Below are 16,843 nucleotides of genomic sequence, written 5' to 3'. Positions count from 1 at the left end.
GAGAGTTTTACCTGGGGCATGCTGGGATTTATAGGCCTTTTTTCTGTCTAAACATGCATGGGATTGTGCCCTTAGACAGAAAAACATCCTACAACTTCCAGCATCTTTAGAGTTGTAGGTCTTTTTTTCTGTCTCAACTTGCATAAGATTGCGGCCTTAGTGCTTAGTAGTAGTAGAGAATAGTAGTAATGATTTCATTCACAACGAGGATCCATTCACAGTTTAAGCCAACCAACACTCAGCCTGCTAAATCTCATGTATTCTTTTGGTGAGATGTTCTGTCATCATATAATCTCATAGCTGCTCCTGTTCAATCCTGTTTTTCCTACCTCTCCTGGTCCTTTGTTCCTCCTCCTCCTCCTTCTATTTGCAAAGTTCAGAGGTGAGTGTAGATCTTCTTGTAGCCTAGAAGTGAGGCACACCTGGGTACGGTGAGTCAGAGGTGCAGATAAGATACCTACCACTGCAAATTTAACAGGAGTGGTTTATCATCAGCATATTATGCCTGAGGGAACTGCAGTGGCTTCCTGTATGCTTCCATGCTAGGTTTAAGGTCTGGATACTTGTTTTGCTGTTGTTCAGTCGTGTCCGACTCTTCGTGACCCCATGGACCACAGCACGCCAGGCCTTCCTGTCCTGCGCTCTCTCCCGGAGCGTGCTCAGGTTCATATTCATTGCATCGGTGATGCTATCTAGCCATCTCATCCTCTGCTGTCCCCTTCTCCTTTTGCCTTCAATCTTTCCCAGCATCAGGGTATTTTCTGGATACTTGTTTACAAAGCCCTAAACAACTCAGGACCAGGATACCTAAGAGATCGTCTGATCCCCTAACAGCCTGCTCAGTTGCTCTGCTCATCAGGAGATACCCTCCTGGTGGAACCCAAGATTTCGGATGTCCGCTCTATCATGGTTTGGAAAAGGGCCTTTCGTGTCGTAGCACCCACTCTCTGGATTTCCCTACCACTACAAATTAGGCAGGCGCCAATCCTTCTGAGTTTTCAGCGCCTATGGAAAATGTACCTTTTCCACCAGGCATTCCCAGGAAGGTAATCTTGTCCTTTTACGTAGTTTAGAAGGTTCTCTAATATAAGCGGTTCATAAATGTAGTGGAATGAACGAACGAATGACCAGGAGGACATGGATGAAGGTAGCACTGGCAAGGTCTTAGCTTCTTGAACATATTGCAAAAGGGGACCCGGTTCTGAGTGGGTGGCTGCAGCATTGACAACTGCTCTGTGAGTTCTACGTGTGTACAGTACTGCTACCTCCCTGTGCCAGGAAATACAGTATCCCACTGGCAAGGCGAAAGAAGCGGGTGCTTTTTATAGAAGCGGAATGTCCCGTTACACGCCAGCTCATAGCGGAGACGTGCAGCCTATTTTAAGTAAGCGTCCCGCCCCGTCAGGTGAATGTCTTTTTCTGCACCTTATTTCCCCCTCCAAGGCTGTGGGTGATGAGGGAGGGGGGAATTTCTAGACTTCCAGAAGTTCTGGCTCTATATTTTGCAGTTCAGGAGATCTGAGTTGGGAGTACTGACTTGACCAGCTTTTCCCAACCAGCAGGGCCGCTGGATGATGGGAGTTGCAATCGCACCATCTGAGATGGGGGGAGGCTCGAAGAGGGAGACTTCGGGTGTCTACGAACATGCATCCGAACGGCAGTCACTGTTCGATAATGTCTGTGTTTGTTTTTTCTCCTGCGTCACGGGCCCTGCTTTTTATGTAGCCGCAGTTGCAACACCGATTCAGTCCCCCGTCTTGCCTCACCTGCAGTTTTATTTTACTCTAATGTTTGTCCAGTTTAAGGTAAACAAGCAAGCGTGCAATCCATTCTCTGGAAGCTTGTAAAACTGCTCGGCGGTGCAGGAGGCAGGTCTGAGACAGCACAACTGCCAGCCCGCTGGCGTTGCACGCGTCCAACCTCTCCTTCAGACCCACAGCACTTGTTGTCTCTGGGCTGGGAGTGGTACACCTGACCAGAACACAGTGCGTGCACTTCCAGAAGTCAATCACTACCGTTTTTAATTCCTTGTTTTTACGCATCATTGGATGCACCCGGTGAGCTCTGTGTGTTAGCGGCTCTGTTCCTGTGGAGGAAAATAGTCTCATGTGTGCACACGGGATTGCACGCTGTTACTGGCCTTTGGCTTGCACATACATGGCTGACTGAGCTTGCATGTGCTTTTCAGTGCAGATGTCAACCCAGGTGCTTTCTCTAAATTTCTAAAAGCGGTTAGCTTATTTTCTGCCAGTTCAGCTTTGCAAAACAAGTCCAAAAAAGTATTTGTTAATGTTTTGACTTGCCAGTCTGCCTGGACTAATCCTGTGGTGTGTTTTTGGTTTTATTTCCTGAGTTTTAAGATGGCAATTTAACACCATACATTTTTATACTATCTTTTGGAGAGATGGCTGGATACCTGACTTTCTAGTCCCAGTTCGACTCTCACCCCTTTCATGAACACACTAGGTTTCTTCAGATAAGTCCGCCCCACACACACACACACACACACACACACACACTTTGGGGTTAATAATATAGACTGTTGTAATGATTACAGCTACATAATGTATGTGAAGTGTGTTTAATAATAACAATATGATAAAACAATAAGAAATAAATTAGTTTAGTGGTGTAGTGTTCTGTGTAGTAATTGTGTTTTAATCCACTTTTCATGTTGTTCTTATTTTGATGTAAGCTGCCTTGTAGATTAATCAATGGAAAGGAAAGCCAGGATTTTAAAATATTACACCTATTCTTTTACAAATCTTTTTTGGCCTAACTAAAGGAACAAAAGAAACACTTCCTTGAGCTTTCCCTTTTGGTCATCTGGAGGCAGTTTTTCAGTAATGTCTTTCTCATGGAGTTTGCCCAATATAGTTCAGCCTTCCCCAACTTGGTGCCCTCCAGATGTGTTGGACCACAACTCCCAGCATCCCCACTGGGATGGGATGATGGGAGTTGTAGTCCAAGACATCTAAGGGTGGGGAAAGAGGTGAGCAAAAAAGCAATCTATGTACTCCATATAGTAGTGAGTGTCGGACTTTAGTCAGCGTATGGTTTTTGATGTTCTGTCCCCTGGTGCGTCATAAGCCACCTGAGGGTCGGTAATCCATTGGGCGAGTGTCTGTTTGTTCAGGGGATGAGTGCCAGCCCCATGTGTGGGAACGGCGGTCACGTTTGGAGGGGCACGGAAGGCAGATTCCTCTCTCGGCAGTGGTGTGGGTGGGGATTCCTCTCGGGGGCTGCTGCCACCTCGTTCAGGCACTGGAGACATTCAGACATGGAAAGGCAGAAGCCCAACTGGCAAGAGGGCTTTAGGAGAAGAGGGCACCCTCTCCCGGTCTTCCCCTTTCCGGCCACCGCTGGAGTGCGCAGTGATAGTCTGGACCCATGGACAGCACCGTCCCTCTTCCAGGTTTTTCTTGGGCTTTTTGGGAATGTGGCTGTGGAGGGTGGGATGAGAGACCACTAATACCGATCTGGATAAATACTGATCACTTTCCTATTTTTCTTAAGCAAGGGCCTTTTGGGCTTGACTGCTTTTGCCTCTTTCCCTTCTTGTTTCAGGATGCCATTCAGACTCTGAACACGCTTCAGACCAACGCCAGCTACCTGGAGCAAGTGAAGCGTGAGCGAGGAGACCCGCAGGCGCAGCTGGAGGCCATGTCCGGTTTCCTGGAACGGAGCGGGTTGAAGGTAAGTGGCTGGCTGCACGTGGGGCAGGCCCCCAGCCGTGGGGCGCGTGGGGCGCCATCTTGCTTTTCCTTGTTCTTTCAGGCACAAGGAGCAGGGACCTCGTAACAGCTCCATGCTTGCTTGTGCTGGTGGGAAGGGAGAGGGGAAAGTATCTGAAAAAGACAAAACCGATAAGAACATTCACTTTCTGCCCGGCAGGTCGAAGACCTGGATCAGCTGAACATCATCCACATCACTGGGACAAAGGGCAAGGTAAGTGGAATAACAAGCGGGATGCCTTTGTCGGCCTTTGTTGTGAAGGGGAAAATGTGAGGCCTAATGACCTGTGGAGATTTGGGAAAGGATAATTCTCGGCTTGATACTTCTGAAGGGTCACCTTCAGAGGCCCTTCTGAGTGTGCCCCCTCCGAGAGAAGCCCAGGGGGTGTCAGTTTGAGAACGAGCCTTTTCTGCGATAGCCCCATGTTTATGGAACGCTCTCCCCCAGGAAGCTTGTCTGGCACCAACGCTGTCATGTTGGTGCCAGGCAAAGATTGATTATTTATTTATATCTATCTACCTACCTACCTACCTACGTATGCTGCCCAATAATTGAAGCTCTCTGGCCGGTTCACAAAAATTAAAACCACAGAGTACAACATAAAACAATATAGAATATGAAAGCTTTACAGTATAAAAGTACAACCAGAATAAAACCTAGCGGCAATGCAGAGATTTAAAACGCAGATTTAAAACAGCAGAGCTAAAAGACTTGAGAGTGCTAAAATGCGGGGAAAGTAAAAAAAAATCTTCACCTGGTGCCGAAAGGAGTACAACTTAGGTGCCAGGCAAACCTCTCTAGGGAGCTCATTCCACAGCTGGGGTATCACAGCAGAAAAGGCCCTATTTTCCTGAGCATTTTCCCAAGCATTTGGATATTAGTTTGGCCCAACTGCTGTGGGCTGTTTTTGTTGGTTCATTCTAGGCTGTGAGCGGTGGTAGATTTTGTCTATTTGTTGATGAAATATTTTATCTTGTATTGTTTTTAGATTATGTTTTTATGGTGTTTATTTGTATTTGTATTTTTGTGCTGACTATAGTTTATATTGCTTTTTGGGTTGTTGTTGTTTTTCCTCTTATATTAATCATGAATTTCTGTATCGCTTCAAGACTGCTTTTTGTGGTGGGAAGTGATTCATTTACTTCACTTACTCGATTTGTATCCCTCCTTTCCACCAAGAAAATGGCACTCAAGGCGGCTAACATTAAAAAGCAAACAGATAAAAACTTGTTAAAAAACAACAATAATACATTAAAAACGCTGATAAAATCCACAAACGTTACAGAATAAAAACAGCACCTAACTCAGGAGTCTGGCTTACAAGCCAAAGGCCTGCTTGAAGAAAAACGTTTTTGCCTCATTCATTCTCACGCACACTCGCACACTTGGGGCGCTATCCTGTGCATGTTTAGACAGAAGAAAGTCCTACAAGTCCCAGCGTGCCCCAGCCAGCATGGCTGGCTGTGGGATGCTGAGAGCTGTAGGAATTTTTTCTGTCTGAACGTGCATAGGATTGCGCCTGCGGTCTTCCCACACGCACACACACACACACACACTCAGTCTCTCTCACTCAGTCACTCACACGCGTTCTCTCTTTCTCCACCCAGAGTGATCCAGAGACTCACTCTTTGGCTTTGGGCAAACCATTGTCTCCTTCAGTACCCCTTCACTAAAGTGGGGATGCTACCCTTTGTCAAGGGTATTGTAAAGATGAAGAGTTCATACATACAAAATCCCTTTATACAACCTGGAAAAGTGTGACAGTCGGGGAAACTTCTGGAGAGCATTTCTACTGTCCAGACATGCCCACGTCTGGTTCGAGTATGGCCACTTCACTGGCTTTAAACTGGCCACGTGGTGTACATTCTCCCGCACCCCTTGCTAAGTCACAGAGTAAAAGCAGTTCGAAATTGGGCCCCATTTTAATGTACAACCATGTACTGGAATGCCTTGGGCGCCTGTCCTCACCCAGTCCACTTCCTAACATGGGGGAAATCAGCTGTATTGTACTGGGGAGCCATTTTGTCCAGCTGTCTCTTGCCACATAGAGGTGTCTCCGCACAGGTGGGGTTTCTTTTGAACCAGCAGCATGTGGGTGCGGCCTTTCCTTTTTGCCTGAAGAAGTGGTGACCTGTCTGACTGGCTTTGGCCACTTGGTAATCCCTTTACCCCTTTCTCTCCCTCAGGGTTCAGCATGCGCCTTCACAGAACGCATTCTTCGCAACTACGGCTTAAAAACTGGTTTCTACAGGTATGGCTCGGCCTCTCTTGGTTTCAAGGAGCTGGGGTGTGTGCGTGTGGAATTTTGAGCAGCTTGGGGCAGAGGTGGTGTCCCGACTCGGATATCTTGGGTGGTTCCTGTGCCAACCAGTTGCTTGGGTGAAAGAAGAGTACTGGGCGGGTCTTTTGAAATTGAGGTCTTTCCAGACAGAAGCTTTTCTCTGTCTTCCACGCACACAATATAGTGGACTGAAGCCATGTTCCTATGGGACTCTGCTTCACGTCCTATCCTGTCAGGATGTGAAGCTGAACAGGGAAAGACGTCTCAGCTAAGAATTCTATACATGGCTTCCCTAAGGAACCCTAGGAAATCCTTCGAGGAAGCTGAGGTTGTTGAATCAATCAGTCAGTCAGTTGCTTTATTTCAGTCTGCAGACCGTAACACACAAGTATATGATGATATTATCCATTCAGTGGTGTCCGACTTTTGGCGATTCTACAGATCATCTCTCTCCACGTATCCCAATCTTGTACTATTTCTTTGAGCTCTTCCATGCTCTGGTTGGTATCAATTGTGATGGTATCTAGCCATCTTGTTCTTTGGCGGCCAGGTTTCCTTTTGCCGCTAACCATTCCGAGCATCACTGCTTTTTCTAGTGAGTTCCTCCGCATAACATGGCCAAAATAAGTCAATCGCGGTTTCATGATTTTTCCATCCAGTGACGTGTCTGGGTTTATACGTTCCAGTACTTGCTTATTTGTTATCTTAGCTGTCCAAGGAATGCGCAGGAGCCTTCTCCAACAACACAGCACAAATACATCAATTCTCTTTCTGTCTTGTTTCTTCATTGTCCAACTTTCACATCCATAAGTAACTATGGGAAACACGGTGGTACAAACTAATCTGTATTTAGTTGTCAAGCTGATGTCGTGTTTTTCCATATTCGGTTCATGCTCATCATTGTTACTCGATTGTTTCTTCATGCAATCACTTTTATAATTCTTAGTTCTGTAGTTTTAATTAGCTAATACCCTTCTTTAGTTATAATCGATGTAAAATTAAAGCAACGTATTGTATTTGAATATATCTGTATTTGTATATACACGAGTATATACAAACACAGATATATTCAATACAGTACGTTGCTTTAATTTTACATCAATTATAACTAAAGAAGGGTATTAGCTAATTAAAACTACAGAACTAAGAATTATAAAAGTGATTGCATGAAGAAACAATCCATGATCAAACTAAAAGGCTAAGACTACGTAAAGACTCATGCGCGAATAGAGTCCATGGTCATCCATCAATATTTGAAGAGAACGAAAGATCCCAAGTTTCATGAAGGGTGTGGGCCCAACCAGTTGAACTCAATTGTTTTGTTTTATCCTGGTAATGTATTAATTGTTCCAGCTGACGGGCTGTAAGAATCAAATAAGGACTAAGCGATGAAGGGCTAATAGTCATGACGACTGTATATTGTGCCTTCCCCAACCAGGTGCCCTCCAGATGTTTTGGACCAGAAGTCCCAGCATTCCTGACTATTGGCTGGGGCAGATGGGAGTTGACGTTCAAAACATCTGGAGGGCAGCAGGTTGGGGAAGGGTGTCGTGTCGAATCCTTTTAAAGATGGATATAAGCAGTGCTTTTCCTGACTCAGTTGCACAGGAGGTGTAAGAGCCACATCACCTTTCTTGCCTATAATGAGTTCCTTCCCCAGAGTTCGTAGCCTCATCTGTCTTAATCTCCTCTCTGCCTTGCCATCTCTCTTAAAGTTCTCCACATCTGGTTCAAGTCCGTGAGAGGATCCGGATTAACGGGCAGCCCATCAGCAAAGAGCTTTTCAGCAAGTACTTCTGGCAGGTGTACAACCGTTTGGACGAAACCAAGGTGCGTCGTCCTGCTCGCCAGGAGTGTGATGCCCCGTGGTAGCCAGTGGCCTTTGCCAGCTCTGCCTAGAGCAGGGGTGGGCAGGCTTCAGGCTTCCAGAATCTATTTTATTGTTTTTATTCATTTTGACATGATTTCACACACCCCCTTTAAGCGTAGAGCCTTGGGGTACACTTGCTAGTGTCAGCTGCAAAATAGTGGCTCAGGGCTTTCCCAAACTGGTTTCCTCCAGAGGTTTTGGACTACAACTCCCAGCATCCCTGACCACCAGCTATGCTGGCTGGGGCTGATGGGATTTGTAGTCAACCACATATGGAGGGTGCCAGTTTGGGAAAGCCCTGAGCCACTATTGGCTAGTAGGATTAAGGAATAGGGTGTCTCTGAGTACATGGGTCCGATCAAGGATTTCTTTTCAGTATCAGAACTGAGCTCACACGCACAAGTTTTGAGTTTCACACACAAAAACACTCCTGGTTCACTCCTCCCCCAGCTTCCTTCGTTTTAGCAGCCTAATTTAGACAGGGGAATGTTTTGTTGCCGCTGTTAAGACAATTGGGCATCGGCAACTCTTGCAGATCTGCAGCCAATCAGCCAGGAGATCCCGATTTATTTTCTGCCCACCCCGGCTTAGAATTTATATAAAACAGGTGGGATGAAAATGTCATCAGTCATAAAGCCCCTAAACCAGTTGTGTTTGTAAGTCTGTGAAATGTACTCATCTTGGGAAACCCAGCTGGGCTGATTATTGGTAACTAGAGAGAGGCTTGGGTTGGGCCCCTGATTGTCCAAACTTGACTTCTGGGTCCTCCTAACCAGGCTGCTTTTCCCACAGGATTCTAACCACACCGCCATGCCTGCCTACTTCCGCTTCCTCACCATCATGGCTTTCCATGTCTTTTTGCAAGAAAAGGTATGCTTGCGCAATCTCTCTGCCTCTCTCTCTCTGCCTCCCTCTCTCTCTCTCTCTTTCTCTCTCTCTTTCTCATTTTTCTCCATTTGTCTGATCCCCAGTTGCGATGGGAAAGAGTGGGATGCGTAAGGATCCGTGTATACCTTTAGCAGGAGTTATTGGGTCGCGGCCCTTGGGAAGTGAGAAATAATCAATTTAGTTCTTCATATACGTGGAAAACCCCTCGTGTGAGGCTGCAATCCTATACCCATTTACCTGGAGTAAGTCCCGTTGAACTCAATGGGACTTTCTTCTGAGTAGGCATGTACAGCATTGCTCTGTAACTCGATGTGTTGATTTGGTTTGGAGATTAACTATAGGGTTAACATGCTGTTGTTCAGAATATTTAATATCAACCTAGTTATTGTTTAAGAGAAACTTGGCATTTACCATTTGAAAGCATTTCTTTTTTACAAAAATCCAATTTAGATGTTAAAAAAAAACTCATTAAAAATGAGGGGAGGGGGAAAACTGATTTAAATGGAAAGACTAAATTAAAAAAAAACTTTTTTTCTTTCCTTTTCATCCACCCTGAATAACGACCTCTATTGCCTCCAGTTTACCATTAGAATTAAAGAACAAATGACGTGGCCAGCTGACTTCAGTCTAGAAACGACACACACACACACACACACACAGAGTGATTCTGTTCTTACCCTTTTCTGTGTCATGGGATTCATGAGCTTTTTGCTTGCTTAGGATTTATGGCAGGGGAGGGGAGCCTGTTGGCTCTCCAGATGTTGTTACACTCCCAATTCCCATCACCCTCAGCCAGCATGGTCAGTGGCTGGGGATCTGTAGTCCAGCAACGTCTGGAGGCTTGCAGCTTCCCTGCTCCCGGTTTGTGGGATGGCCTCTGTCTTGCTGATCTCCTTTCTTGTTCTTTCCAGGTTGATCTGGCTGTCATGGAAGTCGGCATTGGCGGCGCGTATGACTGTACCAATATCATCAGGTGCGGTTGGGGGGCGGGGGGATTGAAATGGTGTTCACTGTCTGGATAGGAAATGCTTGGATACGCCATCTTGCAAAAGGACCATTAGCTGTCCTGTGGGTGGCTCCCTTCTCCCCCAACTTTGCTCAGCACATTTAGTTTCCATTGAAGGATTCTGTTGGTGTGTTCTTGTCCATCCTTTTGAAGTTCCCACCTCTCTACCCACCTCCCGCCTCTACTCAGCACTGGTTAGGCCTCATCTGGTGTACCGTGTCCAGTTCTGGGCGCCACGCTTTAAGAAGGATGCAGACAAGCTGGAGAGGGCTCAGAGGAGGGCAACGAAGATGCTCAGGGGACTGGAAACAAAGCCCTGTGAGGAGAGACTGAAAGAACTGGGCATGTTTAGCCTTGAGAAGAGAAGACTGAGGGGAGACAGGGTAGCGCTGTTCAAGGACTTGAAAGGCTGTCACAGAGAGGAAGGCCAGCATCTCTTCTCCATCATCCCAGAGTGCAGGACATGGAATCATGGGCTCAAGTGACAGGAAGCCAGATTCCAGCTGAACATAAGGAAAACTTCCTGACTGTTAGAGCAATATGACAATGGAACCCATTCCCTAGGGCGGTGGTGGGCTCTCCCACACTGGAGGCGTTCAAGACGAGGCTGGACAGCCACCTGTCAGGGATGCTCTGACTTGGATTCCTGCACTGAGCAGGGGGTTGGACTTGATGGTCTTGTAGGCCCCTTCCAACCCTACTATTCTATGATTCCCAACAGGTGGGTGCCCCATACTGGCACAGTTTCCCAAACAGATCATTCCTGCTGGCCATTTGTGCCCCGTTTGTATGTTTTGCTACGTTTTGCTTTCTGCCAAGGCACTCAAGGAGGTTTACATTTTGTAAGAATGGCTTGCAATCTAATAGGGGAGAATAACCAAGGCTGGGTTTCAAAACTGTTATCTAACAAAGTCAGGTAGTGGTCAGGTGGAATGGCTGCAGAGGGATCCCATTTTGGGAGGGGGGAAGCCAAATGGGCCCGGCGCTCTGATGGAGGGGCTGTGCTGTCTCACCACTCACCCTGAGATGTGGACAGGTGGGATGGAGGCCGTTCCAGGAGGGGAGGACTCGAGTGGCAGCGTTTGGAGCCAAGCCATGCCCAGGTAGCATGATAACACCACTTCCGCCCAGTGGGGGAAGTAGGCAAGCTTGACACAGCCCTAAACCTGCAACACACCGTGCCGTTGTCATGCCAGCTACCTCAGCTGGAGCGTTGGCCCCTGTGCTTGCTAAGCGGTTGTGTGTGTTGTTCTTGGTGTATGCCACCTTTTCCTGAGACTTGTGGCTGTTTCACCAGAGCCTCTGTGCCGAGGGAGGCCTTCCTTTGTTCACCTTCCTTCTTGTCCTCGCAGGAAGCCAGTGGTCTGTGGGGTCTCCTCGCTGGGCATCGACCACACCAGCATCCTGGGCGACACCATTGAGAAGATTGCCTGGCAGAAGGGTGGCATCTTCAAGGTAAAATGGTGCCCTGGGGCGCTCTGTGGAGAGACCTGCTTGCACAGTGGCCTGAATAGAGAATTAAGCTTAAAAGCAGTGTTCCAAATCCCGCCATCCTACTCCTCTGGGACCAAGTTCTGACAGCTCGGAGCAGTTCTGAGAGCCGGTCCACACACAATGAAGTGGTAGAATTCTGGACCGTGCCACTTCCAGTGGGTGGTGCATCATTTTTTTCTTTTAAGGCTCCCTGTAAAAAACTCCCTCCATGCAGTAAGCTAGCATGTCAGGGAGGGAGGATTAGCACAACCCCCTCTCTGATAAATTGTTTGTGTTATGCACAGAGCTTTTTACATGATGGGGTGGGGGTGGAGGGAAGGACTGGAAAAATACGTACTTTGTGCAGTCTAGAATTCAACCATTTCATTCTCCTGCCAAAAAGAACGCCGTTCTGTACTAGGGATGGGGAGCGACAGGTTGGCAATTCCTCTGCAATCTTATGAATATGGAAACATCTGTTTTATGCGATCCGTGTTGGAAGGAAGCCCAAAGGTCATCTAGTCTATCCCCTTGTTGATGCAGGAAATCAGCTGCTGCAGTATCCCTTATAGGTGGCCATCCAACCTCTGCTTAAAAACCTCTCACAAAGGAAAGCCCGCCACGAGCTTTCCTTTTTTTAAGGTCATAATAGAGTTAAAGCAGTTAACTAACAAACGAGTCTAGCAGTGTGGGACACAGACATGTGGGACTTCAACCTCCAGCATCCCTAGCCAGCATGGTAGCTTCTTGTCCTTAGCAACCTGTTTAGTTTTCTTTTGTCACCACGAGGCCCAGAAACTTACCTCTTTTAAGCAAACAAACACACCCACACACACGAGCAAAGATCCCTGGAATTTTGCATTGTCATTGCAGAATGCTGCCTTGCTCAGCCCATGCAGAAATTATGTGCGCGCCCCCCCCCCATTCACTTATGGTTAACTGTGGGAGGTGGGGGTGAAAAGACTAGCTGAATCTGGGAGCAGAAACTCTGTGTGCGCCCTTTTACGGAGCTCTGAGGCTGATCTCTGGTCACCCCTCGGCTTCCTTTTCAGCCTGGCGTGCCAGCCTTCACAGTACCGCAGCCAGAGCGGCCGTTAGATGTTCTGAGGGAACGAGCCCAGAAGAGTTCGGTAAGGTGTTCCACAAAGCACAAATGTGTGCCGTTAGCCCACATGGGCAACCTGCAGGCCACTTGGAGGCCTTCTGTGTTCTCATGCCACCAAATCCCCCCCCACCCCCCGCCGACACTGCTTTGATTTTACTGGGTAAGGTGGTTCTGAAGGGGAGTTATACGATTTCTGGGGGGAAGAGGGCACACAGAGAGAGCCCCCCTCTGCACCTCCTCTCTTGCTCAACTCATTCACTATTAGCGCGGGGTGGGAGGTGTGAGTGACGTGATACCAGTGCGAAGGGAGGAGCAGTTTAGGAACCTAGGAAGCTGCCTTGCACCAAATCAGACCCTGGGTCCATCCAGCCCAGTATTGTCGACACTGACTGGCAGCAGCGGCTCTCCAGGGTTTCAGGCAGAAATTTTTCCAGCCCTGCCTGGAGATGCTGGCGGGGATCGAACCAAGGACCGTCTGCATGGAAAGCGGGGGCTCTGCCATGGAGCTACAGCCCCTCCCTTGTTTAAGCTTCCCCACTCCTGTGTGCTGAGATGGTGGATGGGGAGCGAGTGTGAGTGTTTGGGAGAGGGACCAGGAGGAAGGGGGTGTGCGTCTGTGTGCTTGCCTGCGTGCAGGCACTGGTGTGCCTGTGTGGCTCCCAGCTGACCAGCCACCGCCACACGTGGCCCTCGGGGGCGAAAAGGTTGCTGCTTTTATTCCCTTTTCGGAACAGTGGCCCTCGCGGGCTTTGGAGAGGAAAGCCGCGATGGTTCGATTGGTGTCCCTCTATCTGTGTCGCTGTCGCAAGGCCTGGGAATCGCCTTTTCCCAGGCCCACAATCCACCGGGGACTCGACGTGCAGTGCAACCTTCTGCATAAGGCTGGAAGGGTTACTGGCTTAACGTGTGTTTTACTGGCCTCTTAGCCGGCCAGTAGCAAAAAACAAAAGAAGCCTTCTACAAGTGGGCTAGGAGAGGAGGTGTGTCTCTCACCTGCGTCTCTCATCTGTGGAGGAAGGGGCTCGCCTTCTTCCGCAGCCAGCGCGGGAAGGCAGCGGGATGGCGGAGGAGGAGCAGCGCAACCTCCCCCGCCACCCACTATGTTTCCCCGCCAGCCAGGGAGGAAGGAGTTTCCCTTCCTCGATAGCCAGTGTGGAAACCTGGCAGGCTGGCAGAGAATGGGCGGAGCGATCTGTCCCCCTTCCGCTAGCCCGCTCACTCCCCTGCATGGAAGGCTGTGCATTCGCCTGCACGGAGTTGCTTGTCTCTTATGGCGACTAGGCGAGTTGTTAAGACAAGGCCGATGTGGCGTGGGTCCTCCCAGAGTGGCCTATGTGTGGCGGTGTGGTTAACATGGGTGGCCCTTTGCTTCTGCAGAGCCCGCTCTATCTGTGTCCTGACTTGGATGCCTTTGAGGATGGCGACAGACCCCTTCGGCTGGGTTTGGCAGGCGACCACCAGCGCTCAAACGCTGCTTTGGCCCTCCAGCTCTCCCGCTTGTGGCTTGGGCAGCACGGCTATTCGGGTAAGGGGAAGCCATTTTGTATCCCTTCCCGTGGGAAATCTCTGTCTCCATTAAAAAGCCCCCCGATCAGTAGCATGAAATGATCAGGTCCTTCAACCTTCCTCAACCTGGTGCTCTCCAGATGTTTTGGGCTTCCTCAACTCCCATCAGCACCTGCCAGCATGGCCAGTGGTCAGGAATGCTGGGAGTTGTAGTCCCAAACCATCTGGAGGGCCCCAGGCTGGAGAAAGGCCGAGTTATATGATCATGGTGGCTGCAGGAGTGTGTTACGCCACAAAGTGGAACTCGACCTCCACTCTTTCCCTAGAAGATTGGGAAGATAAAATGTACACAACTCATCTGTTATGTCTAAGCTGACTAATCACTGAAGAGTAAAGGAAGGGAAGCAGAAGCAGTAGATTTTTCTTAATGGATGAAAGCTTTTCAATATTGACAGAATAAGCCGCGTATGCAGGTGAAAGAATTAATTTCTTAATTCATACACAGGTGGAAGAATTAATTTCTTAATTCATACACAGGTGGAAGAATTAATTTCTTAATTCATACACAGGTGAAAGAATTAATTTCTTAATGGCTTTTCAGTATTGACAGAATAAGCTGCATACGCAGGTGAAATAATTAATTTCTTAATTCATACACAGGTGAAATAATTAATTTCTTAATTCATACACAGGTGAAATAATTAATTTCTTAATGACTTTTCAATATTGACAGAATAAGCCGCATATGCAGGTGAAAGAATTAATTTCTTAATTCATACACAGGTGGAAGAATTAATTTCTTAATTCATACACAGGTGGAAGAATTAATTTCTTAATGGCTTCTCAGTATTGACAGAATAAACCGCATATGCAGGTGAAAGAATTAATTTCTTAATTCATACACAGGTGAAAGAATGAATTTCTTAATTCATACACAGGTGGAAGAATTAATTTCTTAATGACTTTTCAATATTGACAGAATAAGCCGCATACGCAGGTGAAAGAATTAATTTCTTAATTCATACACAGGTGAAAGAATTAATTTCTTAATTCATACACAGGTGGAAGAATTAATTTCTTAATGGCTTTTCAGTATTGACAGAATAAACCGCATACGCAGGTGAAAGAATTAATTTCTTAATTCATACACAGGTGAAAGAATTAATTTCTTAATTCATACACAGGTGGAAGAATTAATTTCTTAATGGCTTTTCAGTATTGACAGAATAAACCGCATATGAAAGTGAAAGAATTAATTTCTTAATTCATACACAGGTGAAAGAATTAATTTCTTAATTCATACAAAGGTGGAAGAATTAATTTCTTAATGGCTTTTCAGTATTGACAGAATAAACCGCATATGCAGGTGAAAGAATTAATTTCTTAATTCATACACAGGTGAAAGAATTAATTTCTTAATTCATACACAGGTGGAAGAATTAATTTCTTAATTCATACACAGGTGAAAGAATTAATTTCTTAATTCATACACAGGTGGAAAAATTAATTTAATGGCTTTTCAGTATTGACAGAATAAACCGCATATGCAGGTGAAAGAATTAATTTCTTAATTCATACACAGGTGAAAGAATTAAGTATGACTTCATACAGAGGTGAAAGAATTAAGTATGAATTCATACAGAGGTGAAAGAATTAATTTCTTAATGGCTTTTCGATATTGACAGAATAAGCCGCGTACACAGGTATAACCCATTTATTGAAGTTTGTTTAGTATACATACATACTATTACAACTGTGTGTGTAAAATTTATGGTTTGGGTTCTGTCTTGTTTTTAATATTGAAATAAATTATTTTTTTAAAAAATCCCAGTTTGGGTACAACAGATAAAAAGATTTAGGGCACAATCCTATGTCTGTTCAGATAGGAAAAAAGTCCTACAATTCCCAGCATGCCCCAGCCAGCTATGATTTTCTTGTCTAAACATGCATAGGATTGCACTCTTAGAGGAACCTTAAAAAAACAATAACACACTACCTTTAAAGGCTCGTATATTTGCGGGTAAAGATCTGTGGCACTTCTCCAGCTGAAGGTTGTGGGATATAAATAAAAAATAAAGCATGTGTAGGATTGTAGCTGAAGTGACTGACTGACGAAAGTGGTGGTGGGCCCTGTGTCTGGGCAGATATCGGGGAGTTGAAGACCCCATGGCCAAGCTCAGAACTGTCAGCGAAAAGACCTCCACCCTTGGCCCCTGTCTTCAAGCCAGACAAAGCGATGGTGCAAGGTAAGGCTCTCCTCCTCCACATCCTTTCTTTCCTTCCTTGGCACCTCTGTGTTCGAATCCTAAAAATGGATCGCAGGCCTCCGTCGCTCAAGCTGTGTTTCTTGTGCCCCGCCACTGCCCTTGACTTTCGGCAAACAGTGTTTCGGCCTGGAGCAAACGGCTTCTTTCCCTGATAAGGAAAACAAGAGTGTGGACGCTTTTTTAGCCTCCCTGGCTCTTCCACCAAGGAGCGCCAAAGGGGTTGTCCTCAAACAAGAAGACTGATGGAACACAAGGGAGGGGGTGGGAAAAGAGCAGATGCAGAATATTTGATTGGTTGCACCAAGGCCTCCATGGTGATGGTGGTTTCCTCCCTCATAAAACATGATGGAAAAAATGGGAAGCACATATCCCTTTTTGGAGTGGAGATTCCCTACCAGGCAATTTCTTTTGAATATTCAAACAATTGACTTGGTATGTTTGTGCTTCTTCGATCCATTTCAGCATCAGACAAAGGAGAAAGGGAGTGGGAGTCGGGGTTCTTGCTTTCCATTTCCTTATTTAAAGCATTTTTATCCTGCTCTTCAGCTGGGAATGCTCCCAAAGTGGGTTACACGTGATCAGTCGAAACAAGATTGTTCTTGCTCCTGCAATCTAAAGGACACAGCACAAAAGGAAAACAGGATTTGGAGGGAAGAGGGGAAAAAGCAAACTCAGGCGCCAGTTCTTAAAATACGTGGAAGGCTCTGGGTTT

At 46.7% G+C, this 16,843-nt stretch overlaps 1 protein-coding gene across 3 annotated transcripts in view; it reads left to right on the top strand.

The window, feature by feature from the left end:
* FPGS (folylpolyglutamate synthase) overlaps nt 1-16,843 on the top strand; it is a 32,368-nt gene that overhangs the window by 4,549 nt on the left and 10,976 nt on the right. For 2 of the 3 annotated variants that reach the window (XR_014785915.1, XM_084821062.1), the window contains exons 2-11: nt 3,568-3,696; nt 3,895-3,948; nt 5,922-5,986; nt 7,732-7,846; nt 8,679-8,756; nt 9,686-9,747; nt 11,133-11,235; nt 12,306-12,383; nt 13,736-13,883; nt 16,009-16,110. Coding sequence is in view for 2 of the 3 variants with exons in the window: in XM_084821062.1 (XP_084677188.1) it covers nt 3,568-3,696; nt 3,895-3,948; nt 5,922-5,986; nt 7,732-7,846; nt 8,679-8,756; nt 9,686-9,747; nt 11,133-11,235; nt 12,306-12,383; nt 13,736-13,883; nt 16,009-16,110 (934 nt within the window). In the remaining variant the exon portion in view is untranslated. Of the gene's footprint in view, nt 1-3,301; nt 3,697-3,894; nt 3,949-5,921; nt 5,987-7,731; nt 7,847-8,678; nt 8,757-9,685; nt 9,748-11,132; nt 11,236-12,305; nt 12,384-13,735; nt 13,884-16,008; nt 16,111-16,843 lie in introns of those variants that run through there. The other variant, XM_084821061.1, reaches the window with a different exon arrangement.

Source organism: Heloderma suspectum, chromosome 14 (assembly GCF_057233095.1).
Source record: "Heloderma suspectum isolate Gila_16-S chromosome 14, 16-S_ref, whole genome shotgun sequence".
Taxonomy (NCBI): domain Eukaryota; kingdom Metazoa; phylum Chordata; class Lepidosauria; order Squamata; family Helodermatidae; genus Heloderma; species Heloderma suspectum.
This window is presented reverse-complemented; position numbering and strand designations above follow the sequence as displayed.